Source organism: Labeo rohita, chromosome 10, assembly GCF_022985175.1.
Source record: "Labeo rohita strain BAU-BD-2019 chromosome 10, IGBB_LRoh.1.0, whole genome shotgun sequence".
In the NCBI taxonomy this organism is placed as follows: domain Eukaryota; kingdom Metazoa; phylum Chordata; class Actinopteri; order Cypriniformes; family Cyprinidae; genus Labeo; species Labeo rohita.
In genome coordinates, this window is record NC_066878.1 from 15,832,362 (window position 1) to 15,859,992 (window position 27,631).

The 27,631-nt window shown below is 36.7% G+C and overlaps 1 protein-coding gene across 2 annotated transcripts in view; it reads right to left on the reverse strand.

Annotated features, from left to right (window-relative positions):
• The window catches only part of phf24 (PHD finger protein 24), a 47,570-nt gene that overhangs the window by 17,494 nt on the left and 2,445 nt on the right, over nt 1–27,631 (reverse strand). For both annotated transcript variants that reach the window (XM_051121229.1, XM_051121230.1), the window contains exons 2-3: nt 12,326–12,753; nt 5,277–5,462 (exon numbers count right to left, since the gene is read on the reverse strand). In XM_051121229.1, coding sequence (XP_050977186.1) covers nt 5,277–5,462; nt 12,326–12,751 — 612 coding nt within the window. In that variant the 5' untranslated portion in view covers nt 12,752–12,753. The remainder of the gene's footprint in view (nt 1–5,276; nt 5,463–12,325; nt 12,754–27,631) is intronic.

Consider the following 27,631-nt stretch of genomic DNA (forward strand, 5'->3'; position numbering starts at 1 on the left):
CATTCATGGAAAACAGCTTACTTCTGTGTGGTAAAATAAGGTGGATACAAGATTTGTGTTGCACAGAAAGTCATATGGGTTTGGCATATCATGATTAGTAAAGATGACAGAATTTTAATTTTTGGGTGTACTATCCCTTTAAGCCTTCATGTTTGCTGAAACTCCAAGAGATTTGCATTTCACAGGAATCCAAAAGATGAAACCATCAAAAAGAACACAAGCACAGTTGGACAAGCTCAAGTCCGGACAGAGAAAACAACACCACAGTTTCAGCACAATGCTCCACTGCTGGGTGACATTTTCAAACGACAACCTTGAAAGACGTCAGAACAAGAGAGGAGAAAAATCACCTAATTATGTTCATATAAATAGTACAGCTAGCTAGCTAGCAAAACAATACATATCTTGTTCCTATTGGCCGTGTCTATGCTGCTTCAGCTCACAGTTTTCATTGTTGACGTTCCCCATCATCTTTATGAGCGTGTCTCCACACCAGGTGCATGTCATATCAGTTTGAGCACTTTTATTGTTGTTCTTGGATGAGTATGAGCTGTAATTATCTAAATTGTCACATGGCTAATCACAGTGCTGATTCTATTGAAGAGCGAAGCCCACATTTGACGCCAAGTGCCAAAATCAGTTTGACAACCTGGCCTGGACTCTTAATTAATTTTCCACCACGGTCTTCTCGCTAACACTTACTGATGCTAAATTTCATGCATGTCGCTATCATTTCCCATTAAGCCTTAGTTTGTCCCAGTGCACTAAGATACACTTGAAGATATTGAACGGTATTACAGGAAACAAAACATCATTGTCCCTTGAAAGCAGTCTGATCCCCAGTCTGAACATCTCTAGTCCTCGACACGCACGCTTACGCACACATGTGGATTAGGTTGTAGCGAGGGCAGAGTGAGAAAATCAGACACATAAGCTGTGAATTAGCCCTCCAAGGAAATATGCGCCAGACATTTCGGCAACAGCCCAGCGCTTCACATATTGTTTCAAGGGATGTGTCCACAGCTGTCAATGTTTGCAATGCAGCATGGGAAGCAACCCATTTGAGGGTGTGAGGAAACCAGCGAGTGCATCTGGGGTGCGTGTAGCAGCAGCAGCAGCAGCCTCGGAAATGTCTTACACTCGCAACAAATGATTTAAGCATCAGCAGCCTGCATGACTGAGATAAGCGCTCTACTTCACTTTGAAGGACGCTCGTATGCTTTGACAGCCCACTTTGTAATTTTAGTGCCAGACTTCTCTGACGCCGGGAGAACGAGCACTTTGAACAGAGCCCAGACTCTCTAGCATAACACAATCATCTTGACATGCTCATCTTCATGCTGACCTTTGGGAGGAGCTCTGCGAAGTAAGGATCTGTGGATATATGCTAGCCAACAGGTGGTCTATATAGTTGATCACTCTATCAGCACTTTTTGCTGGATAAGGATATAAAAGCAAGAAGAAAACTTGGTCATATTTAGTTAATTAATGTCCCTGGTTTGATTGTGTCTCTGAAACAACTGTGCTCTTCTCCTGATGTATTTACAGCCGGGGTATTAAGCAAATTTTAATGTGCCAAATCCATTCATTTCAACAGGAATCCACAGCCACTTTTCCACACTTGGCTTGAGCAGTTCTGAAAACGGAAAGGAATGTTTCCAGTTATGTTTCCGCTTTAGTTTGGTTCGGCATGGCACGATTACAAACGCCTTGGCCCAGAATTGACGTATTTGTATTACAAGCTCTGTTATCAGCCCAACAGTGGAAAATTAAACCGTACCCATTCTGGCCGGGACAGGTTGGCATGGAATGGAATGGTTAAGAAATGAGATAAGGTTTGGCACAATGGTGAAAAAATGGCTCATGTTACTGGGAATTTCGCTTGAAATCTATATTTTCCCATGCAGATTTCACAATGGGTTTAAGTTCACACCAATTCACCGTGTTGACCGACATAAAACTGATTGGTTTGAAAGTGAATTCTGTACTTGGACCTTTTTTGCCTGCAAAACACACCCATAATTTACTCACCCTCAAGCCATCCTAGGAGTATATGACAATTACATTTGACTTTCAGACAAATGTAATTGGAATTATATTTTTTTAAAAAAATGTACTGGCTCTTTCAGGCTTTATAAATGCAGGGAATGGGTGTTGAGATTCAAAAGTCCAATAAAGTGTATCCATCCATGATAAAAGTGAAAAATGAATCAATGCATTTGTGTGCAAAAAATCTATTTAAAACTTTATGAAACGTAGTCCCTAGCTTCCACTGTCAGACCACTGGGACTTTTAGGGTTTTCTACCCTCATGTGTTCCTTGACGTACTTTTCCCAATGATTTTTGTCTAATTCTGTCATTCTGTTTATCCATGACAGAACACTGGACCTAAACAATAGTATGTGGCATTTCCCCGTATTTTTATTTTATGTTTGGAATTTTTTTCTAATTTTTTTCACGAAATTCGTCGCTCTGGCATGGAGGAGCTAGAATCTGAAGAGCTTTGCATGGGACTTCAGTGTCTGGAGAGTGTCTGGCCCCAAACTGGAACACAGCTTGACCTAGAGCCCAGTCCATCATCACCCCGCTGCGCGGAACAAAAGCCTGAGCCCACGCCTGCCAAAATCAACAAGCCATCGCCAAAGAGAGCGACAGAGCCGAGGATCGTCCCGGAGCCAGAGCCTAACCCATCTGACCAGGTGCAAGAGCCAGCTACTGAGCACACACTGGTGGAGGAAGCAAGGGAATGTGAGGGCTTGAAGGAAAGCCCCGCTCACTGCACCATTACTGAGGGTGAGAGATGTATATGCAGACACGCCCGCTCTTATCCCACCATCATAAGAACTGTCAGTCTGCCCTGAACTGTCTGTCTGTCATGTTACGACCACAGAGGTTGTTCCCCTGTCCGGTGCACTCCGGCTATTGGGAGGCTATTGGGGGGCTATTGGGGCGCTGTCGGTTGGCCCCTGGAGTCGTCAGCCCGTCAGCTCCACCGTGGGTCACCTTCATGGCTGCAACCTGGGTCGCACCTGGCTCCTCCTGCTCCAAGACCTTCATGTCTCCTTCATGTCTTCTCCCTGGCTCCTCCCTCCAACTGATCCGCCTTGGCTCCATCTGTCTGTGTCTTGGCTCCTTTCTCCTTCTGGATCGTAGTGGTTTCTCTGGGCTCTTCCCTGACTGCTCCCTCCATCTGTTCCACCCTGGCTCCTCCCTTCGTCATCACCACCATGGACTCCGTTGGTCGTCCTCCTCTCGGTCATCCGACCACCTCCAGAACCTCCCACTGCGATCAACAAGCCATCACCAAGGAGAGTGACAGAGCCGAGGATCGTTCCAGAGCCAAAGCCTGACCCGTCTGACCAGGTGCAAGAGCCAACTGAGCACGCACCGGTGGAGGAAGCAAGGGAGTGCGAGGGCTTGAAGGAAAGCCCCGCCTACTGCACCACCGCTGAAGGTGAGATCCCACTGAACTCTGAGGATTTAAAAGTTTAAAAGACTCTTACCTGGATTTAAATCCTGACATGCCCTCTCTTTTCCCACCATCATCAGAACTGTCAGTCTGCCCTTAACTGTCTGTCTGTCCTGTTATTACCACAGAGGTTGTTTCCTTGTCCGCTGTGCTCCTGCTGTTAAGAGTTGTGATCTGGTATGTGTGGCCAGCACACACCATTTCAAACCCCCCCTGATTATCCTAAACTCCCGTCCAGCCTCCCTCTCCCACCAGTCCTCACCGTCGCTTCCCACTGTCTCCTGGCACCTTCTCTGCTCACCTTCAGCCCACCATCTGTGCAGTGCGTTCCCTTGTCTCCCCCTGCGGCCTCCACCTCGGTCCATCAATCCAGCGGCTCCACCATGGCTCCTATCTCCCTCCTCTCCGCCGTGGCCCTTCAGTTCACTAGCTCTGCTGGGCTCCCCCGTCCCTCCCGCTCTGCCTTGGTCAAACGTCGACCTTCCGCCACCTCAAGACTTCACTCCTCCAGCTGCGCCTTGTCCCTCCGTCTCTGTCAGGCTCCTCCTTCCCTCCGGCTTCACCTTGGAGCCATTTGCTCTGCCTTGGCCCTCCGGTACCTCAGTGTCATCCTGGCTCGTCGGCTCTCTGGCTGTCAGTCCTTCCTCCACCATGGTTCCTCCCTCTGTCGGCTCCACCGTGGGTCACCTTCATGGCTGCGACCTGGCTCCCACCTGGCCCCTCCTTTTCCAAGGCCCTCATGTCTTCTCCCTGGCTCCTCCTCCTCTCAGTCTGATCCGCCTTGGCTCCTTCTGTCTCCGTCTTGGCTCCTCTCTCCTTCTGGATCGCCATGGTTCCTCCGGGCTTCTCCCTGGCTGCTCTCTCCATCTGTTCCACCCTGGCTCCTCCCTCCGTCATCACCTCCCTAGACTCTGTTGGTCGTCCTCCTCCCAGTCATCCGGCCACCTCCAGAACCTCCTCCTGCCTGCCTGTGCTAACCTTTCGCCATCCCTCCACCATCTCCTGATCCCTCCTTCTCTGTGGCACGAGATTGCGCCTTCCAGAAGGGACAAACTGTCACACCACTGGGACTTTTAGTTTGTTTTCCTTGACCTAGTTTTCCCTCACTTGAGTCTTTCAGTTTACCCGTGACACACTGTCGTATGTGCTTTCACAAGAGAGTGGTGTTTTAGTGGATGACGTAGAATGTAGGCGTAGCGTAAGCTCCAGTGAGAAGTGATGAATGCGGAAGTGCCGTGGAGAGAGCAAACAAAACAACGGTCATGGGTCAAGGGCAAGGATTTCGATATAAGCCAAGAGGAGACTGGTTTTCCTTTTCTGTAAACAAAACTTGGTTCTCGCCAGACTAGCATATTCTCACCGGAGCTTATGCTACGCTTACGTCCTGCATCATCTGCTGGAAAGCCACTCTCTTGTGATTGCGCATACAACATTTAGCGGAAGCTAGAGATTATGGTGTATAAAGTTTTAAATAAAGATATGTTTCTTACACAAACATGTCAATTCACTTCAGATGGCCTTTTTTAACCCCCCGTGTGAAGCACTTTTTTTGATGAATGGATGCACTTTATTGGAGTTTAAAATCTCAACACCCATTCACTGCCATTGTAGAGCTTGTTTGAAGGTGCCAGGAAATTTTTTTAATATGACTCTGATTGTATTCGTCTGAAAGAAAAAAGTCATATACAACTAGAATGGCATGAAGGCAAGTAGCTCACAGGGTATTTTTACTATCCCTGTGAAGGCAGGAACTTCTAAGGACTATGAACTGTGTATGTATTTATGAAAGAGGCTTAAGAGAACTCACGCAGTAATAGCAGCTCCAGCCGGTGGTGGTGTGGGCTGTCTCTCTCATTTCCTGCAGGGCTTCAGTGCTCAGGTAACCCATCTCCCGCAGACAGCCGTCATGGAAGACCCGTGTGCACATCCGGCAGGGGAACAGATCGTCTGCCGTCCAAACCTCACACACCTCGCACATCTCATCGTTGATGGGCTGAATGCAGAAAACAGATAAATCATTCCTTACTTAGCAACCAGACTCTTATTGATTCACTGAAAAAAGGCCATACAGCCCACTGAAAATGCATAATTACACATGACAGGAAGTGTGGTGATTCATCAATATGCTAACACCTCTACAATCAAATTTCTATACCTTTCTCCATTAGCTGCTTTCCATTAAAGGTCACCAAATATAGAAATAATCTCACTTGACATTCCCTGCTCATTTAAAGTCTCCTATGGTGCAGCCGAATCTGCATGTGGTTTACTTTTATGTCATGATATGTGGACGTCATGCTGGTTTGATGAATGCAGCACAAGAAAACGTTTTACTGATCCCAGGAGCCAAATTTATTTAAAGTTTTATAAATATTAAACTGTTCAGAGTAGATACCTACTGTTTAAAAAATCTAAAACTACTGTAACTATTGCCAAGAAACGTACTTTGAAACTGCATCTTGCCAAAATATGTAAATTATAGATATGACATATAAATTATGTCATTCATTCTTCATCTTTTGAAGCATCAGACACAAGCTACGAACACTGAAGCTACTTAAAGAAGTAGTTCACTTCCAGAACCAAAATTTACAGACAGAGTACCCTTTGTCATCCTAGATGTTCATGTCTTTCTTTCTTCAGTCGTAAAGAAATTATGTTTTTTGACAAAAACATTTTAGGATTTATCTCCATATACTGGACTTCTATGGTGCCCTCAAGTTTGAGCTTCCAAAATGCAGTTTAAATGCAGCTTTAAAGGGCTCTAAACGATCCCAGACATCTTATCTAGCGAAATGGTTTCTAAAAAAATAAAAATTTATATACATTTTAACCTCAAATGCTTCTGGAAGTGAACTACTCCTTTAAAGGGAAAATATATTTTGAAACTATATAATTGTACAAAAGGCACGTTTTATAGTACCAAATATTACTACAAAGACAGGGGAATTCAAACTGATGACTTTTTAGCTATTGTTATTGTAAAATGAAATTAAGTTAAATTAAATTAAATTAAATTAAATTAATAAATAATATGTATTAAGGGGTGACTTGTTTGAACATCAAATAAAATAAACAAAAATAAATATTACATGGAATGGAATAAAAGAAAATTAAAATTGTTTTAAGGGGAAGCCAAATTGATGACTGATATATATATATATATATATATATATATATATATATTGTTTTATGTTGTTTGTTTTGACTATTTCCAAAACAACACTAAAATGTTCTCAAGTTACTAGCATCGCTACTTTTAATTAATTCCCCTCAAACAGGTAATGAGTGTTTAAAAAATCTGGTCAATCAGTGATGGAATCTACAACTATATCTAACAAACTGCATCTTGCATCATCTTATTTCATGCTGCTCTTCCTCGCTGCAGCGTCACCCGTCTAGAGACAGACTGTGGAGATTGGACATAACTATTGACAAGCTGTCACATTAATGCAACTCAGGGTCAGACATTTTAAAGCCTTGAAAGCGTGCAGAGACAAAACTGTAGTTCAAAGTTTAGTTTATTTTCAAGGACTTTTGGTGCAGACCCAAAAGTCTCCACAGGAGCTGGGATGGTTTGAGAGCTGTGATGACTCATGGCCCGGTTACTGCTGCTAGTTCTGCTAGAGTCATTATGACGCAAACGCACCATCACAGCTAAATATTACAATGTGAAAAGAGACCTGCAGGGGAAGGACATGGAACGTGGAAACCAAGCATTACAATTAGCTTTACCTCCACAACCACTGCTAACTAATCAACTTCAAGTAATTAGTCAATTTGCTTATTACAATCACCTTATTAAATATTAAACATATTTTTAAAGTGCCGTGGCACTAGGAAACCAGGAATCAAAAACTTGTCAGATATTCCAGATGAAAAATTCACCCTACTGTGGCGTAGGCACCAGACATACTCAGTCTTTGCTCTTCAGATTGTGACATGTGTCTCTGAGGAGGTGAGGATTGTGATATGAGCGCGGGGGAGATGTGCTGTATTTAGAAGCGGGACGATCAGAAGAGCCAAAGGACGTCACCTTGAATCTGACTCAGTACGCTCAGCATCATTATTTCACATTGGTATTTAACTGCTAGAATGGTAGTGGACCTCTATTGTTGCTGGATGATAAAAATAGCACTTTGGCATTTTATATGTGTATATTCAAGGGGGCGTTTACTCAGAGGAGGCAAGGGAAGCAGTGCCTCCTCAAAATATTGGATCAGAAAAAAAAATTGTAGTACCAACATAAAACAACACCATACATTAAAAAGTGTATAAATCACTTGTTTTTCTAAAGAAGCATTGTCCAAAAGCAAGTTACAGTGGGAGTCTGCATCTCTCTCGCCTCCCCTGAGCCCACTGAGTTTTAACAGACCCCCTAAAGCGTGCGGTGAGTTTGGTGGGGGATAATTGAGAATGAATGGGAGAAAGTCACATAGCGATACTGCACTATGATTGGATACGACTGGTGTTTGTCTGTGATTGGTTCATGTGATAAATCCCGCCTCTTGTGTTCATGCGTGCGTGTTCGCGAATCAGTCTGAATGAACAATACAATGGTGTTAATGGGGAGACTAATTTTAAGAAGTAAGTTAACATCTCACATACTTATAACCACTTTGTTATGTCAAATTAAGACTTAAAATGGCAATAAAACATAATCTGTGGGAGTATTTATCAAGCTTTGATGACTAATGATCCAAAAAAATAGTTAAAAGTTTACTATTAAGAAGAATAGCTGAACATAAGTTCACAAATAAAATTTTGTTGCTGCCTTGAGTTACTACTTTGGAATAAATGTAAAATGCTAAAAACTTGATGAGATTCATACTCTGCTTTAATAAATAGAATATTGATTACACTGTTAATGTAAAAATAAGTTATAGATTTTTTTTTTCTTTTTGTTTAGAAAAGATGTTTATTTAACCAAGAAAATGTGACTTGGACATGAATTTACATTTGATTTAAAAAAAAAAAAAAAAAAAAAACAGACACACACACATATATCATATATATGTGTAAATTTAAGCCGAAGCATTAACTGGAAATACATAAAAATGAAAACTGGACTAAAGCTATTGCTGAAATAAAAGTAAATGTACTATAAATAGGTAAATAGGCATTTAAACTAACAACAACAACAATTTTTTTTATATTTTATATTTTATATATATATATATATATATATATATGCATACATACATACATACAATTATATTACATAGATTTTATATATATATATATATATATATTAAAAAAGGAATATACCCATTAAAAAACCTAAATAACCTAAATATTTATTATGATGCTTTTAAAAAAGAGCTTTTAAAACTTTTGTAACAGTACACTCTATTAAATGCTGGGCAAAAAACAACCCAGCACTGGGTGAAATATGGACAAACCCGGCAACTGGGTTGTTTTGACCCAGTGGTTGGGGTAAATGTTTAACCCAGCCTTCTGGGTAGTTTTATTTAACTAGTAACTACTTAAAAAATACTCTATTTCTTGCTTAAAATGAACCCAAAATGAATGGGTTGGAAAATAAAGTTTATTAATATGTTCAATAAATTAACATCAATTAACAAGTTGAATAAATAATAATTAAATAATACTAAAAAAATTAAAAATTAAATAGCTTAAATCATTCACCTTTTGATTATTGCTGATACCTCTAATAATTATGTGTATTTTTTTATTTTTTATTTACAGCCTATTTTGAGTTCATTTTAAACCAGCCATACAGTCATTTTTAAATAATAGTTGAGTTAAATAAAACTACCCATGAGGTTGAGGTAAACATTTAACCTAACAGCTGGGTCAAAACAACTCAGTCGCTGAGTTTTTCCATATTTCACCCAGCAGTGGGTTGTTTTTAACCCAGGATTTTTTAGAATGTGGTCACAATTCATTTTAAGGTCTGATTCTCACTATTAACTAAGTATAAACTACAACCTTTGCCTCAAAAAACTCAAAAATTTGCTGCTTATTAATTGTTAGTAAGGTATGAGGTTGGATTAAGAGATCTGAAATATGGTAACGCAGAATAAGGTATTAATATGTGCTTTATATGTATTAATAAACAGCCAATATGCTACTAACATGCATGCTAATGAGCAACTAGTTAATAGTGAGAATTGGTTCTTAATATGAAGTGTTACTGTTACTCTCCTACCTTTCAGATTTCTCTTATGACAATCTCAGCAGAGATGTCAACATTGTCTTAAAATGTGCTTGGATTTGCCAAACTACCAACATCTTGACTATGAACTCTAACATTTCTCATCAAATTATTCCAACAATCAAATAATCTGATGCTAAGTGATATTGTAGTTCTATACTCTATGTATTTACTTCTCGGATAAAGTTTATTCCCCTTTGCCAAAGTAAAGCAAAATTATTCATTCGCACAATTATATTTGCCAGCTGTTCAATTTTTCATTCATGTCAGTACTGCCTGTTTGTTTATTCATTTTCCTGAACCATATTTCAACATCAGCAAATGCATCTAGACATACCTCACAAAGACGAGCCAAATTGCATCTCATTCTGCCTGCTCTTATGTGTTTTCTATCTGCTGAGAGAGAGACTACAGGTAAACAAAAGCTCTCTGTTGAGTGGACTTGTGTAGAGTGGCTCTTCTCCGGCTCGCTATGAGGCCTGGCCCCATCGCCGCAAGCTTCAGTGACCCCAATTAATTTCGGACTGATCCCAGACGCCAGCGCGGCTCACCCAGCCAGGTTTTTCCAGCACAGCCTATACCCGCTGCCCACGCACTGTCAACAAACCTGAGCTGCCATTTAGACTGAGCTGGGATCAGCTTCCCTTACTCACAGTCTTGACATTTTCTCACAAATACTTGTGTCGCAGAGCAAGTTTCAGCTCTGAATGAAAGGATAACCTCCCTGACAGCACCCCTCTACTTTTAACTGGAAGGGAAGACAGACTAGTTTGTATATTATTTTAGTGGTGTTATTCGATCTCATGCAGTTGTAGGTATGGGACTTTCACAGAGTAAATAACCAGATATTAAGGTTAAGAGGTTGTGCTAGAAGGTTGGAGTCTATGATCATTGCTATAATGTCTCATTTTTGAGGCTTGGTGTCCAAAACAGTCAGGAAAAAAAAAAAAAAAAATATATATATATATATATATATATATATATATATATCATACAAAATTAAATTTGAATATAATATAATATAAATAATGTAATATATAAATAAGTAATATAAAAATATAGTATATAAAAAAATACTATTTATAAATATACATAAATAGCATACTCCCTCAAATAAATAACAAAACTAAAGTAAACTGTTTAATGCAAAATTGTCTATTTAATTTAATTAAATAAAAAAAAATTAATAAAAAATAAAACTATAGTAATAAATGATAGTGTCAATTACCACTGTAAATATATTTTATATAATTATTCACACTGCTTAATATATAAATTAATATATATTCCCTCATACAAATATAAAAGTAAATAAAAATGGTTAACACAAAATAAAAAACAAAAAAACAAATGAAAAATAATAAAAAATAAAATAATAATAATAATAATAATATATATATATATATATATATATATATATATATATACATATATATATATATATATATATATGGTGTCCAGTCAGAAAAATATATACAAATATCATAAAAAATAAAATTCTAATATAAAATAATATAATATAAATCATATAAAAATATAGTACATAAAAAAATACTATTTAATAATATGCATAAATATATAGCACACTCCTCCAAATAAATAAATGCAAAATTGTATATTTAATTTAATTAAAATCAAATGTAATTATTTTTTTATTTTATTTTATTTATATTTTACCTTAAATACAAAACAAAATTAAAAGTTGTTCATGTAAAATAAATGTAAAAAAATGTCTATTTTATAAAAAATAAACAAATTAAAAACTATGAAAACAATCATAATAACAAATTACATTGTTAGTTACCATTTTATATATATATATATATAAAATTAATTAATATATAATATATCTATATATTAAAATAACTATCCAAACGACTTGTCTAAAATTGGGTTAAGGGTTTATAATTAAATAAATTGAATTAGTAAAATATTTAATTAATTAAAAAAGATTATATATAAATATATATATACATATATATATACCCTCAAATAAATATAAAACAAAAAAAATGGTTAATGCAGAACAAATTTAAAATTTACATATATTATAAATATATGTTATATTATTATTTAAACCGCTGGTCCAATGTATGGTTAAGAGGATATAACATAAAACAATTAATTTATAAAATATTTAATAAAAAATAATAATAATTAAAAGTAATAATAATTTTCAAAATAAATATAAAACTAAACAAAAAATGGTTAATGCCAAATAAATTTTAAACATATCTATTTAATAAAAATAAACAAATAAAATGAATTAAAAAAAATAAAATTCTAATAATAATGATGCTGTTAATTACCATTATAAATATAATTTAGGTAATTATCCATCTATTCACATATTTCACATTATTTTTTTTTCCCACTTTATGTAGGTCGAGGGGACATAATAAAATAAAATGAATTTATAAAACATTTAATAATCAAAGAATAATGATATATTGAGAATATATATAATTTCTCCAAGTAAAAACATATGTAACTATTTATTTTTACCTTTAACTTCCTATATACACAAAAGAATGTGCATAAATAAAAGATACTTCTTCTGTAATACTTCTACTGTAAACACGCTTACAATGACAGATGAGCAGAAATGCTGGAGCACCACAAGTAGATATTTCAAAATCGAACTTTATTCAAAACGATAAATCCTTTAGCCGTATTACCTGCTCTCTTTGCCCAAGTGGCACGTCTACAGGTTGGTCGTCGTTGACCTCTCTTTTTGGCCGCACAAATGCAGGAGGTATGAGCTGATGTGCCTTCTTTAGATCCTCAGGCTCCACCCCCTTCCCATCACGGAGCCGCCCCCAAGCCTCCTGATTGGCCTTGTGCTCCTCTCTGGGCGGAGCTGAGGCCTGCTGATTTGGTAATGACCCTGCTTTGCTGTCCTTGTCTTTCTGTTCAGTGTGCTCTTTGTTAGCCTGGTGGGATCCATCAGCAGATCCGTCCCCGTTCTCGGCTATGACCTCTTCGGTCGGGGCCGCAGCCGCTGGGGCCGCTCGGTCCTTCAGACCGTCTTTAAACGCAGACACAACCGCGCTGCACTTCTGCACCTTCTCCACCTGCTGCTTCTTGGACATCAGCACACCCATGGCTGCAAAACATAAACACATCAACATGACACATTATTATATCACGTCAGACCTATGCTGATCTTTTCAGCTGGTTAAGCTTCAAATCCTGCATTACATGAGTATAGTAAAGCGAGACAGTTCTCATGCTTGCTGCGTCGGTGTTAGCACCCCGTTGCATAACAAATATTAAGGTTGAAAACAAGACACGTTCTGTCGACTTTGTCTCTAAATCATTGCTCTGGCAAAATACGCCCACATGCTGGATCAGACAGATTTTGTGAACCACAGCAAATGTGTTGCAAACCACCTCGCTAGCGTTTTCTTCACACAGATCTCTCGTATGATTGATCACTGGAAGACTTGATGTGTCTCGTATTGGTCTGCTGCCATCGCAGACCATCAATCTTAACTAATGGCAACATGTGGCGACTTGTGATTGCAGTGTGAACGGGGAGCAAAACCAACACAGAGCTGTTCAATCGCAAGATTTTGTGATGCACGATCAGGGTTGTTTGCCGTTCAGAGCTCGGATGAAAACACCCAATTTAATTCCTGAAGAGTTTTAGAATTTTTAAATGAATTCCTAAGGAATACAGAATAATAATTAGGTTTTAAGAAAACATTAAATAAAGTTCAAATAAATTCATATAATAATGTATGGTTAAGGGGTTATAAAAAATAAAATGAATTTCTAAATTATTGAATTAAAAATTGATACTTTTTAATATATATTCCCTCAAATAAATATAAAACTAAACAAAATAGTAAAATGGTTAATGCAAAAATACATTTTAAAAATGGTCTATTTCATACAAAATAAACAATACAAATAATAAAAATATAATTATAATAATAAATTATGCTGTCATTTACTATATTATAAATATATTTTATATAATTATCCAAACAGCTTATCCAATGTGTGGTTAAGGGGAAAAAAATAAAATAAAATAATAAAATAAAATAATTAAAAAACAATACTTTTTAAAACATATTCCCTCAAATAAATACAAAACTAAACAAAAATGGTTAATGCGAAATAAACTTTAAAAACTGTCTATTTGATACAAAATAAACAAATACATAATAATAAAAATATTTTTTTTTAAATAAATTATGTTAGTTACCATTATAAATATATTTTATATAGTTATCCAAACAGCTTGTCCAATGTATGGTTAAGGGGATTAGATTAAATTAAATTAAATTATTTAAAAAATTATACTTAAATACATATTTCCTCAAATAAACACAAAACTAAACAAAGATTGTGCATGCAAAATCTATTTAAAAATAGTCATAATTATACATAATTATGTAAACAGCGTGTCCAAAGTATGGTTAAGAGGATATAATAAAATTAAATTAATTTATAAAATATTTCATTAATAAATAAAAAACACTTTATATATATATATATATATATATATATATATATATATATTCCCACAAATAAATATAAAAATAAACTTAAAATGGTAAAAAAAAAATTATAATAATAAATTATGCAGTCAATTACCATAATAGATTTTTTTAGATAATTATAGATGCATTTATTAATTCTACAAACTATTCATTCAATCTACTAACTACCATATAATAGCCAAATGGTAGTTTTTATTAATAAAACAAATTTTCAGTATTAATTAACCATAAAAATGTTGATATATACATACGTTTTTGCCCTATTTTTGAAACTTTTACATGATTATATGATATTACTAATCAACGTCTATTCATATATACATTATATAAACCGGTAAATCAAATACAACATTTAGAATATATAAATACAGTAATTAGACTACCACAGAATTTTTTTTGCTCACAAAGGCTGCATTCATTTGATCAAAAATACAGTAAAGACAATATATAGTGAATAATATTATTACAATTTAAAATAACTGTTTTCTATATGATACATGATATTTCTATATGACCATGATACATTTTCCTTCAAAATTCTTTTTAAATATTTGAAATATGTATTTTTCCTAAAGATATAATAGTATTTACTGTGACTTCTTATCAATTTAATGCATCATTGCTGAATTAAAGTATTTATTTATCATTATTGTAATACTTGTACTTCTTTATATACACATGTGCATACTTTACAATAAGGTAAATTCCTTTTTCTGTCATTCCAATTCAGCGTTCTGTGGGTTCACACTCATTGACTGCAAGAAAGCCAATTCCAATTTGGAACTTTTTCCAACCCTGCTTAAAACACAAGAACGGAACGTGCACTAAGAAATGAATTTGAAGCATTTCGCTTCTTCAGTTTCATTCTTTTGTTGGACATGAAGTGTAATTTAGCTTGTCCAAAGCAGACACCAGATAATCTCGAATGCTTGCTCCATCCGTTCAGCCTTTAATCAGGGTAATGGTGTGAAACTGCTTCAGTTGCATTCTCTCGCCTTCTAAACACAAAGCACAGCATGCTTCTGAGTTTCAATGGATATTTCCTTGCCTCATTTATTCTTAACTATCAGCCCAAGCTCTGGACCATCACGTTCTTCTCTCTCTGTATCTCTGTACCCACGAAACAAGGCACACTGTAATATCACTGTTATCCCTAAAGGCAGCATCTGAGAATGAACTTTAATTATGAGGGCGGCGCTGAGCCTCATCTCATCAAAGGCCTGGGAGTGACAGAGAGATTTTTGCAGTAATTACCCCTGGCTGTATGATGTATTTTACCCTGTTACAGCTCAGCGTGTTCTGATAGATGCCACATCAGCTGGCTGAGGGAGGTGTGGTTTAATGTCTTGTCACCGAATTAATTAATGTGTATCTTTGAGGCACAATCTCAAAGCTGGCAACAAACTGCATATATTACTGTCAGAGAATTACATTATTTATTTCCCAAGTCAATAAAAAAATTGTTATGTATCTGGGAAAGCGACTTTAAAACTGTAGCTTGTCAAACAAACAATCATTTTTGAGTAGCTCAATTGCAGCCAGGCAACCGTTCAGAAAACAGTCGGGATTCCCAATTAGGGTAACAGAATTAATCAACATTTAAACAGATTTATTTACATCAGTTTTACTGTTTTTAATTTAACTAATTTTAATATTGTAAAAATTAATGTATTAAATCTTATTTCTCTGTATACTGCTACAACAAAAGTAATGGATCAGTGTCAAATAAATCAGTAATTTTTCAAATGTATTTAATTATTTTAACATATTTTGTTTGGTTGTTTGTTTAGCTATATTTGATAACAATACTATTTTCTGATTGATATAACGCTATGTTCCTCTTTAATACATGGTACTGGTCTTATTGTGCACATTTAATCAGAAAAATGAATCAGTCAGAATTTCATTCCAGAATTATTAATTTAATAACTTGGTTCATTATTTATTTCTTAGTTTTTGCATTACGGAATAAAAACAAAAACAAAAAAAAAAGATATGATCGGTGACATATTACGACAGCGTTTTAGTGCCACGTTAAAAAAATCAAAGATTACAAGATTAAAATCGTAATATTTTGAGAATAAAGTCTAAATATTTAAAAAATAAAGTCGAAATTCCGAGAATAAAGTCGAAATGTTTCGAGAATAAAGTCAAAATACTATGAGAATGAAGTCGAAATATTTTGAGAATTAAGTTGAAATATTATAAATATTATAAAAAAAGTCCAAATGTTTCGAGAACAAAGTCGAAATTACAAGAATAAAGTCAAAATACTATGAGAATAAAGATGAGATATTTCGAGAATAAAGTCAAAATTACGAGAATAAAGTCGAAATACTACGAGAATAAAGACAAAATATTTCGAGAAAAAAGTCAAAATGTTTCGAGAATAAAGTCGAAATTACAAGAATAAAGTCAAAATACTACGAGAATAAAGCCGAAATATTTTGAGAATAAAGATAACATATTTCGAAAATAAGGTCAAAATTATGAGAATAACGTCAGAATACTACAAGAATAAAGATGAGATATTTCGAGAATAAAGTCAAAATTATGAGAATAAAGTCAAAATGTTTTGAGAATGAAGTATTTAGATAATAAAGTCGAAATACTATAAGAATAAAGTCAAAGTATTTCGAGAATTAAGTCAAAATACTATGAGAATAAAATCTAAATATTTCTAGAATAATGTCGAAATTATGAGAATAAAGTAAAAATATTTTGATAATAAATCTTAAATATTTTCAGAAAAAAGTCAATGTTTTGAGAATAAAGTCTAAATATTTTTTTGTTGCTGCTATACGCTTAGAGTTTGAGCTCTGTCAAGTTAAGTTCTTATTGTCTACTTTTCAATCTAAAATTATTTTTATACAGCATCATTTTCGCTTCATATAACGTGTGAATATACCCCCTGTTGTATTTTACAACTAAAACAACCAGATTGCCTTGTTATCACTAGTTTTGTTTTGATTTCCTGAGTCCGTCAGCTTATAGCCCGTTAGCACCACCAGCGTGGTTGCCGCTAACCTTGCTTGCTTTAGCTGGAGGCCATGGAGAAGCAGATTCACGAGCTGTTGGAGAGGCAGGCCGAGCTGAGAGAGCAGAGAGCCGCTCTGGAATCCTCACGGGTAAGTATACAGCGCAAAAGTAACACTCCCACCACCTCTACTCGGTGTGCTTTTCTGCACAGGTCCCGTGCACCCAGGATGCGATCTCTCCAGGTGTCCTTCACTCCAGCGCCGGAACACCACGGACCCTGGGTGCAGCAGCAGTGGAAGACGCTAGCCAGGCCCTGGACGAGGACCTCGCCCCCTCCGCCGCCTCCGGTCTTCGAGATCTTCACCCAGAACCGCTTCGCTCCCTTCCGCGAGACGGAACGCGACACTGTGATCATCGGAGACTCCATTGTCCGGTATGTCCGTGCTACCTTAGCTAAAGGTAAAGTGCACACTTACTGTTTTCCTTGTGCTCACGTTCTCAATGTTTCTGCGCAGATACCTGCAATCCTGAAGGTCAGCGAGCGTCGGCGCAATCGTCCTGCACGAAGGGGTGAACAACATCAATTTGCCGTTGACGTAGGTTCAGAAGAGGGACTTCAGCAGCCTGATCGAGACGGTTCGCAGCACATCACCCACAATGAGGATCATTGTGTCAGGACCACTTCCCACGTATCGACGTGGCCACGAAAGGTTCAACAGACGTCTTGCTCTAAATGAATGGTTATTGATATGGTGTAAAGAACAGAAACTGCTCTTTGTTAATAACTGGCATCTTTTCTGGGAACATCCTAGGCTTTTCCGTGCCGATGGCCTGCACCCCAGCAGAGTCGGAGCGGAACTCCTGTCAGACAACATCTCCAGGACACTACACTCCGTTTAACTATGAAGACAACTGTCAAATAACTGCTATGATGGCTTTTGTTCTAAACACTTAAATGATAGTACTTGCATTGTCCAATCTATAAAGACTGTGTCTGTTCCTCGAATAGTGAGGTCAAAACATATATTTAATGTAGGATCAAGAAAAAATCTGATCGTGATTAAACCAGAAAAATGCAAAATAAATGAACAGAAACCATTTTTAAAGCTTGGGCTCCTATACATTAGATCACTTGCACCCAAAGCAGTTATTGTGAATGAAATGATCACAGATAATAGTTTTGATGTACTCTGCTTAACCGAAACCTGGCTAAAACCTAATGATTATATTGGTCTAAATGGGTCTACTCCACCAAACTACTGTTATAAGCATGAGCCCCCCAGATTGGTCATTGCGGGGGTGTTGCAACAATATATAGTGATATTCTCAATGTAACTCAGAAAACAGGGTACAGGTTTAATTCATTTGAATTGCTTTTGCTTAATGTTACTCTATCAGATATGCAAAAGAAATCTCTCCTATTTCTCGTTTTAGCTACTGTGTATAGACCACCAGGGCCGTATACAGAGTTCCTAAAAGAATTTGCAGAATTCCTTTCAAAACTATTGGTTAATTTTGATAAAGCGCTAATTGTCTGAGATTTTAACATTCGATGCGTTAGGTCTTGCGTTTACTGACCTAATAAACTCTTTTGCAATCAAGCAAAATGTCACCGGGCCCACTCATCGTTTTAATCATACACTAGATTTAATTATATCGCATGGAATTGATCTTACTGATATAGATATTGTACCTCAAAGCGATGATGTTTCTGACCATTTCTTTGTACTGTGCATGCTGCGTATTACTGATATTAACTATATGGCTCAGACGTTATCGTCTGGGCAGAACTATTGTTCCAGCCACCAAAGATAGATTCACAAATAACCTGCCTGATTTATCTCAACTGCTCTGTGTACCTATTAATACACAGGAACTAGACAATATGGGCACCATCTTCTCCAATACGTTAGAAGCTGTTGCCCCCATCAAATTGAAAAGAGAATAAAGTCAGAGAAAAACATACTGCACCATGGTACAACAGTATTACACATTCTCTCAAGAAAGAAATTCGTAATCTTGAGTGCAAATGGAGAAAAACTAACTTGGAAGTTTTTAGAATTGCATGGAAAAACAGTATGTGCAGATATAGACAGGCTTTAAAAGCTGCCAGGGCATATCCGCAAACTCATAGAAAATAACCAAAACAATACAAGATTTTTATTTAGCACATCGGCCAGATTAACAAATAACCAGACACCACCCGATCTAAATTTCCCTTACAGTTTAATTGTAATGACTTTATGAATTTCTTCACTGATAAAATAGAAAACATCAGAAATACAATAACAAACGTAGATTCTACAGAGCCTAATACGTCAGCTTCTTTCGCCACACCAAAAGAAAAACTGGAGTTCTTTACAACTACAGGACAGGAAGAGCTAAATAAACTTATCACTGCTTCTAAACCAACAACATGCTTATTGGATCCTGTACCCACTAAATTACTGAAAGAATTGTTACCTGTGGCAGAAGGAACCGCTTCTTAATACTATTAACTCCTCGTTATCTTTAGGTCACGTCTCAAGACCATTCAAGCTGGCGGTTATTAAGCCTCTTATTAAGAAACCACAACTAGACCCTAGTGAACTGGCAAATTACAGACCCATTTCTAATCTTCCATTTATGTCTAAAATTTTAGAGAAAGTTGTATCTGCTCAGCTGTGAGCCTTCTTGCAAAAAAATGGTATCTATGAAGAATTTCAGTCAGGTTTCAGGCCCCATCATAGCACAGAAACTGCACTTGTTAAAATCACTAATGATTTGCTTTTATCTCATTGATAGTTTTACATGATCTTAGTGCTGCGTTCGACACTGTAGATCATGACATACTAATAGATCAACTACAAAACTATGCGGATATCCAAGGGCAGGTATTAAGATGGTTTAGATCCTACCTGTCCGATCGCTACCACTTTGTTTATTTAAATGGGGAGTCATCTCAGTTATCACCAGTAAAGTATGGAGTGCCACAAGGATCTGTCCTAGATCCTCTGCTATTTTCAATATACATGCTTCCCCTTGGTAATATTATTAGAAAACACAGGATTAGTTTCCATTGTTATGCTGATGATACTCAACTATATATCTCAACAAGACCAGATGAAACCTCTAAATTATCAACGTTAACAGAGTGTGTTAAAAATGTAAGAGATTGGATGATTAATAATTTTCTCCTATTAAATTCAGATAAGACAGAGATATTACTTATTGGACCAAAAACAATACACAGAATCTTTTGACCTATAATCTACAACTAGACAGATGTACTGTTACTTCCACTACAGTCAAAAGTCTGGGTGTTATATTAGACAGCAACTTGTCTTTTGAAAATCATATTTCTCATGTTACAAAAACAGCATTCTTCCATCTTAGAAACATTGCCAAGCTACGAAACATGTTACCTGTTTCTGACGCAGAAAAGTTAGTTCACACATTCATGACCTCTAGACTGGACTATTGTAATGCACTACTAGGTGGTTGTCCTGCACCTTCAATAAACAAGCTACAGATAGTCCAAAATGCAACTGCTAGAGTCCTTACCAGGTCAAGAAAATATGATCATATTACCCCAATTTTAAAGTCTCTGCACTGGCTGCCTATTAGGTTCCGCATCAACTACAAAATATTACTTCTTACCTATAAGGCCCTCAATGGTTTAGCTCCTGCGTACCTAACTAGTCTTCTACCATGCTACAATCCATCACACTCGTTAAGGTAGCAAAACTCTGGACTTTTGGTAGTTCCTAGGATAGCAAAGTCCACTAAAAGAGGTACAGCTTTTTCGCATTTGGCTCCCAAACTCTGGAATAGCCTTCCTGATAATGTTCAGAGTTCAGACACACTCTCTCTGTTTAAATCTAGATTAAAGACTCATATTTTTAACCAAGCATTCAAATAATGCATCTCATAAACTTTTACTGCAGTTATATCTGATCAAATGCTCATTATTAATCTTTTAGCTCTGGTTGAACAAATCTTTCTTTGCTTGGTTTGAACAGCAGCTACGTTAATTATGTTCCTATTTGTTCTCTGTTTCTTCCATGGGATTGACATCTCATGGTAACTAGTAATTCACAAGGTTCAGTCTGGATCCAGAACACTTAAGAAGAGATAATGCCAACCCCGCAGACGACTTCAGATGATGCCAACCCTGAAACAACAATACAGCACTACCGAATTTTGCTACTAATTTATAGTGTTTTTTGTCTGTTTGATTATGCCATTAATTGATCTTTACCATACATCTCTGCCATATATACATCAACTTGACATAGTCACCACTAGTAAGCTACTACTAAATATATTGTAAAAACTTTAATTTGCTGTAAAGTTGCTTTGCAACGATATGTATCATGAAAGGCGCTATACAAATAAATTTGAATTGAATTGAATTTAAATATTATGAGAATAAAGTAGAAATATTTCGAGAATAAAGTTGAAATTACGAGAATAAAATCGAGAATAAAGTCAAAATATTTCGAGAATAATGTCAAAATTACGAGAATAAAGTCAAAATACCACAAGAATAAAGACAAAATATTACGAGAATAAAGTCAAAATTACGAGAATAAAGTCAAAATATTATGAGAATAAAGTCAAAATTACGAGAATAAAGTCAAAATATTATGAGAATAAAGTCAAAATTACGAGAATAAAGTCAAAATATTTTGAGAATAAAGTCGAAATTACGAGAATGAAGTCTAAATATTTCAAGAATAAAGTCAAAATTACAAGAATAAAGTCAAAATTTTTCAAGAATAAAGTCGAAATGTTTAGAGAATAAAGTTAAAAAAAACAACAATAATAAATTCATAATATTTCGAGAAAAAAAGGTAAAATGTTTTGAGAATAAAGTCAAAATATTTTGGGAATAAAGTCGAAATTGCTAGAATAAAGTTAAAATATTTTGAAAATAAAGTAGAAATTATGAGAATAAAGTCTAAATGTTTCAAGAATAAAGTAAAAACATTTTGAGATTAAAGTCGAAATTACAAGAATAAAGTTGAAATTCTATGAGAATAAAGTCTAAATATTTTGGGAATAAAGTTGAAATACTATGAGAATAAAGTCTAAATATTTTGGGAATAAAGTTGAAATACTATGAGAATAAAGTTGAAATATTTCGAGAATAAAGTCGAAATTACTAGAATAAAGTCAAAATATTTTGAAAATAAAGTCAGAATTACGAGAATAAAGTTGAAATGTTTTGATCACAGCAGCTAGGTTATTAGGTTATCTGGCTGCTATTACTTCAAGAGCTGCCACTGCTGAACATGACGTGGATCTGACACACATGCTTGTAATTTTATTTGCGCTTTAATATGAAATGATACTAGCTACATCGCATGCCACCGAATGTGTGCGTGCAGTTAAAGCGTGCATGCTACGAGCACAGCAGACAGGACAGGTAAATTAGTTTTTACTGACATCTCATCTGACCACAGTTCACTGATGTTCTACTAAAGCCCCCTCGTCATCTGTATCTTTCCCGTGCTCGTTTGACTAGCGCCTTCCGCTGAGGTGAAGTTAGAGTGTGTGTTTGAAAAGTCTCCCCTTTTAATGTAGTCGTAAAGATGTACTTTGACTAAATAAATGCACTTCTTGTCAAGAAAAAAAAACAGAAGCAGTTGTGAGTGGGGTGGGCAAAGTTGCAAAGTTTTCACAAAAAAAACCTGCCCAATTGCTACTCAAAATTTGCCCAAAACTAGCCCAATCATGTTTCGATGGGGGTCCCCCGTTAAAAATTGTGTTCTGGGGGATAAAAAACACATTTTTTTGCCTGGTAAATTCGCATTTCAGGGGCTAAATATGGCGTTATTGGGGTCGATTCAACCCGCGGGCATCAAAAACTATCCGCGGCTAGTAGCCCGATTCCGCATGAAAACCACGGACTTGGCAACACTGGGGGTGGCCAACTTTATCCCCACCCCCGTGTTATTGCGTTAAATATTTTTAACGCTGTTAAACTGGAACAATTAATCACCTGCGTTTGTGTTTGACAGCACTAATAATAATCTTATTTTTCTTAAATATTCTGCCAAAACCAAACACATTAACATTGTCTTATCCATTACCATGCTAAAATCTTCCAAGAGTTGTCATGATAGAACTGTATTTGGAGCTCTATTAGCCCACTGACTACTATCAGACTGCACAAAGCCTTGTCCACTTACGACAGCTTATGCAACAAAACTGACTGCAGGTTATTTTTGGTAACGTTCACAGGTGAATCTGAAATCATGCGTTCTTCATTGGAAGTGCTCATTGCATCAGCCTGGGAAAGTGTAAACGCAATTTTGTTTCCCGGCAGACTTGGCACCCAACGGGCGGAAATTGCATGGAAGCCAGACAATCAGTTCACAGAGCTGGTGATTTCAGCCGGCAATATTCATCAGACTGCGCACGAACGGACTCATGCTAGAACTAAAACTCTGACACATACGTAAAACTGTGACTATACAGTGATGGAGGAAGAGTTCTCAGAGACAGCAGACAGAGGAAGAGAGAGGTCATCGCAGGTCGTCTCGAGGAGAATAAAAGATGAGAATCTCTTGGGCTAAAGAGCCCCTGTAATAACGTCTGAGTCAATCCCTTTGTGAAAACCTTATGAAAATGACTTCTGGCTAGAAATCCCACCACATCCCAACTCTCAGTGCAGATTATAACGTGTTCATTCCAGTGACGGCTGATGCTTTCAGACACAGGGCAAGCAATTACTGGCAAACAGTGAAATTACTCAATGAAAATAACTGAACAGACTGACAACTAGACTTTTTATTTTTTATCCTTTTCATTTTAGTTCAGAAACGTTTTTAAAACAGATGTTCATAATGCCAATGTACAGCGCTTTCATTTAATATTGTGTATGCTATAAAAATAAAGTTGCCATGCCTATTGGTAAAAGAAATGATCGTGGACATTAAATTGATGTTTTATGACTGACAAAAACACATCACATTACAGAAATAAAATGGTTTGGGAAGCAAAATGTCCAATGAACAATCAGATTCTGACTATTTTCTCTTCTTAAATCTCTGCAAGGTTGTTGCCTCTGGAAATAGAAAGAACACTATTTGTATTCTGAGCCACACTTGTGAATTTTAAATGAAAAATTTGCTAATGTTCTATTTTTTGGCAAGTTTGACACAAGCTGTAACCACTTAGTTGAACTGGGAAGGACTAAATGTCATAATTTGAGAATCAGCAACTGAAAAGCCCATATTGGTCGACCACTTATTTGAATATGGAGATGGAGGTCTGTGGTGATTGACACCCGAGAAAGTGCTTTTTCAGTAACAGATGGGCTTCTCAAGGTGTGTGATTCACCAAATGGATTTTATTAAACTGACCTAAATGTTCATCTAAATTTATCTGCTGAATATTAAGATGTTGTACAAATGAAAATCAAGCATTACTATACCTGAATTCATACACAAGGAACATTTTTATTGCTCAGGGGGAAATCTGAGGTCCCTGAGAGTGTTTAGATTTGGAGATTTGCACTAAAGGGTGCACCAGGTCAGCAATCGCAAAGAAATAAAAGAAAGACATATCTTTCCCATAAGCTCAAAGGATGCAGTGTATTTTGGGCAACAGCTGTCTCACCAGCACAGCTCACTAACAGGCCAGCTATACTTCCCTAAAAAATGTAGATGACTCTCCTGAAAAAGAAATTAAGTTGGGGGCGGTGGGGAGACATGTATAAAAACTCAGCCATATGTACATGGCTCTGCTGTCTCTGCCTCTCTGACATTTGACAAAGACTGCTGCAGATCACATATAGTCCTGGCCTTAAGCAGAAATTTGTGTCACATAATAATTGGTGTCAATTAATAGTTGATTGTATATGATGTGTCACAGAGGAGAAATGTGATATTTGTACTTTTTATGTAGATGATATATTGATGAACCGATAGATAGATAGATAGATAGATAGATAGATAGATAGATAGATAGATAGATAGATAGAAAAACAGACAGATAGACGGACGGACAGATGGACAGACAGAGAGACGGACAGACAGACATGATAGATAGATAGAGATAGATAGATAGATAGATAGATACACAGACAGACAGACAGATGGACAGCCAGATAGACAGAAAGACAGACAGATAAACAGACAGACAGATGGACATATAGACAAATTTTTACTTTTTATGTGAATAGATGTATGAACAGAAAGATAAATAACAGACCGATAGACAGACAGATAGATGGGCAGATGGATGGATGGATGGATGAATAGATAGATAGACAGATAGATGGATGGATGGATGGACAGATAGACGGATGAACAGACGGACAGACAGATGGACAGATGGGCGGACAGACAGACAGATAGACGGATGGACGGACGGACAGACAGATGGACAGATGGATGGACAAATAGAAAGACAAACAGACAGATGATAGATAGATAGATAGATAGATAGATAGATAGATAGATAGATAGATAGATAGATAGATAGATAGATAGATAGATGGTTCCTTTATTATAATTAAATCACATTCATCCTGAGAAGCACAGCTTATTATCTATGCTTGTTTTCAATGTTCATGTTGACATATACATGTACTGTGTGAAATCACATCTCATAAAGTGAGGCTGTGAATTAGAGTTTATAGGCAATTTATGTGAGGACACCGGGGACACCGTGGCGCCTAATTATCATTCTGCGTGAGGCAGCTGTCTGCACAGATGTTCAGCAGAATATGCTTTAGTACATTTACTTCATATAAAGGTAACCGTCGCCTGTTCTAAGTGTTCAATTAAATTAGAGTTTTCTGCATAATTATTTTTCTGCGTCCTTATGACAACCTGCAGACAAAGTCAACTGAGGCAACACATGGTACTCTCGTGAGCGTGCATCGAAGACTGAACAGAACAGAAGGTTGAATAAAGTTATGTTTGTTTTCTTTTAGCACAAAAAATATTCTTGTTGCTTCATAACGTTACAGTTGAACCACTGATGTCACATGGACTATTTTATTGATGTCCTTACTACCTTTCTGGGCCTTCAACATGGTAGTTGCATTGCTGTCTATGCAGGGTCAGAAAGCTCTCGGATTGTAACAACATGAGGGTCAGTAATTAATGACAGAATTTTCATTTTTGGGTGAACCTTTGGTAGTGAAAGAAATTATACATTTAGTCACAACGGTGAACTATCCCTTTAAACTATGAGTACCTTGTAATGTGGTGAGCTACAGTTTCAATTATTAAAACATTTCAGCAGCTACACTTGTTTCCTCCAGCAAAACTTCTGAATGTTATTGTTTCAGATGCATTGCACCTACATGTTCACCAGGCTTTGTTTTTTTCCTCTAATATTATTGTAATACCATGTTTCACAAATCGGCTTTGCACTGTCAAGCTGTCGCTGACTTGAATCCCAACAAACCCTGCCTTTCATGCACAGCTCTTGTGGGGAACCGCTCTGTGAATAGGACGGCGACAAAGCATTCTTTTTTTTCCATGGGAATGCTTCCCATTGACGTGAATATCCCATCCCCAAAAGCCTGGAACTAATCACACTAACGAGTTCACTAAGGCCACCTTCTGCCAGTGATTGGAATCACAAACACCCACCGAAAAAAAAAAAAAACAGCCAAACTTCAAAAATAAATCGCCAACGCTCTCTGTAAACGCTAATGAGCAACAAAGTGATAAAACACATAATCTGTGCAATGTGGGCTTGAGTGCTTTGGGAACATTTATGAATGCATATATGCCACCGCTTCCCATAATGCCTGACCTGTGGCCCAAAAGCAAAGTATGCTGGCCGAACTATGACGGGGAGTTGAGATTCCTTTCGCACCCTGGCCTATGGGCACAGAGATGTCGCAATGTGGAGGAATTTGAATGTAAATGCCTCCGGAGAGAGGAGCCCCCACGTTGGCATTCAACTCCAGTCAGGCACTGAGTCTGTGCCAGGCGCTCTTCTGAGAGGAGGTGACAATGAGCGCTGTGAGAGAGACGAGGGAACCTAGAGTGTCTGCTGGGTTCCAGAGCTGACACTCACGGTGCATTGTGGGTAGGAGGGCAGACAGGAGAGAACCGAGCACCAAAAGGTGGAGGAGGGACTTGAAGAAGTAGGACAGGGCTCATAGCGGGGGTTCATGTCAAATACTGAAGCAATACAAACACTGTACCATAGCGAATAGCAAACACCTACAGAGCTAGAAAAGGCCAAAAATGGAATATGAGGAAATATATAAAATGTCAGATGGCAGGAAAACAGTCATAAGTCAGATTTCAAAGGGGAAAATGTATAGAATGTTTAAATTCAGTACACTTCTGTTAAGCTTTATGTTTGGTTTAGATCAGTTTTATTTTCTTTATGTGCTCTTCTATTATTATTATTATATTATTACCATTCGCATTAGCATTATCAATAATATAGTTTCTTACATGAAGAAAAATAAATTGGTATAATTATCATCATCATTATCATCAAGCTTTGGTTGAATCAGCTTTATATTCATAA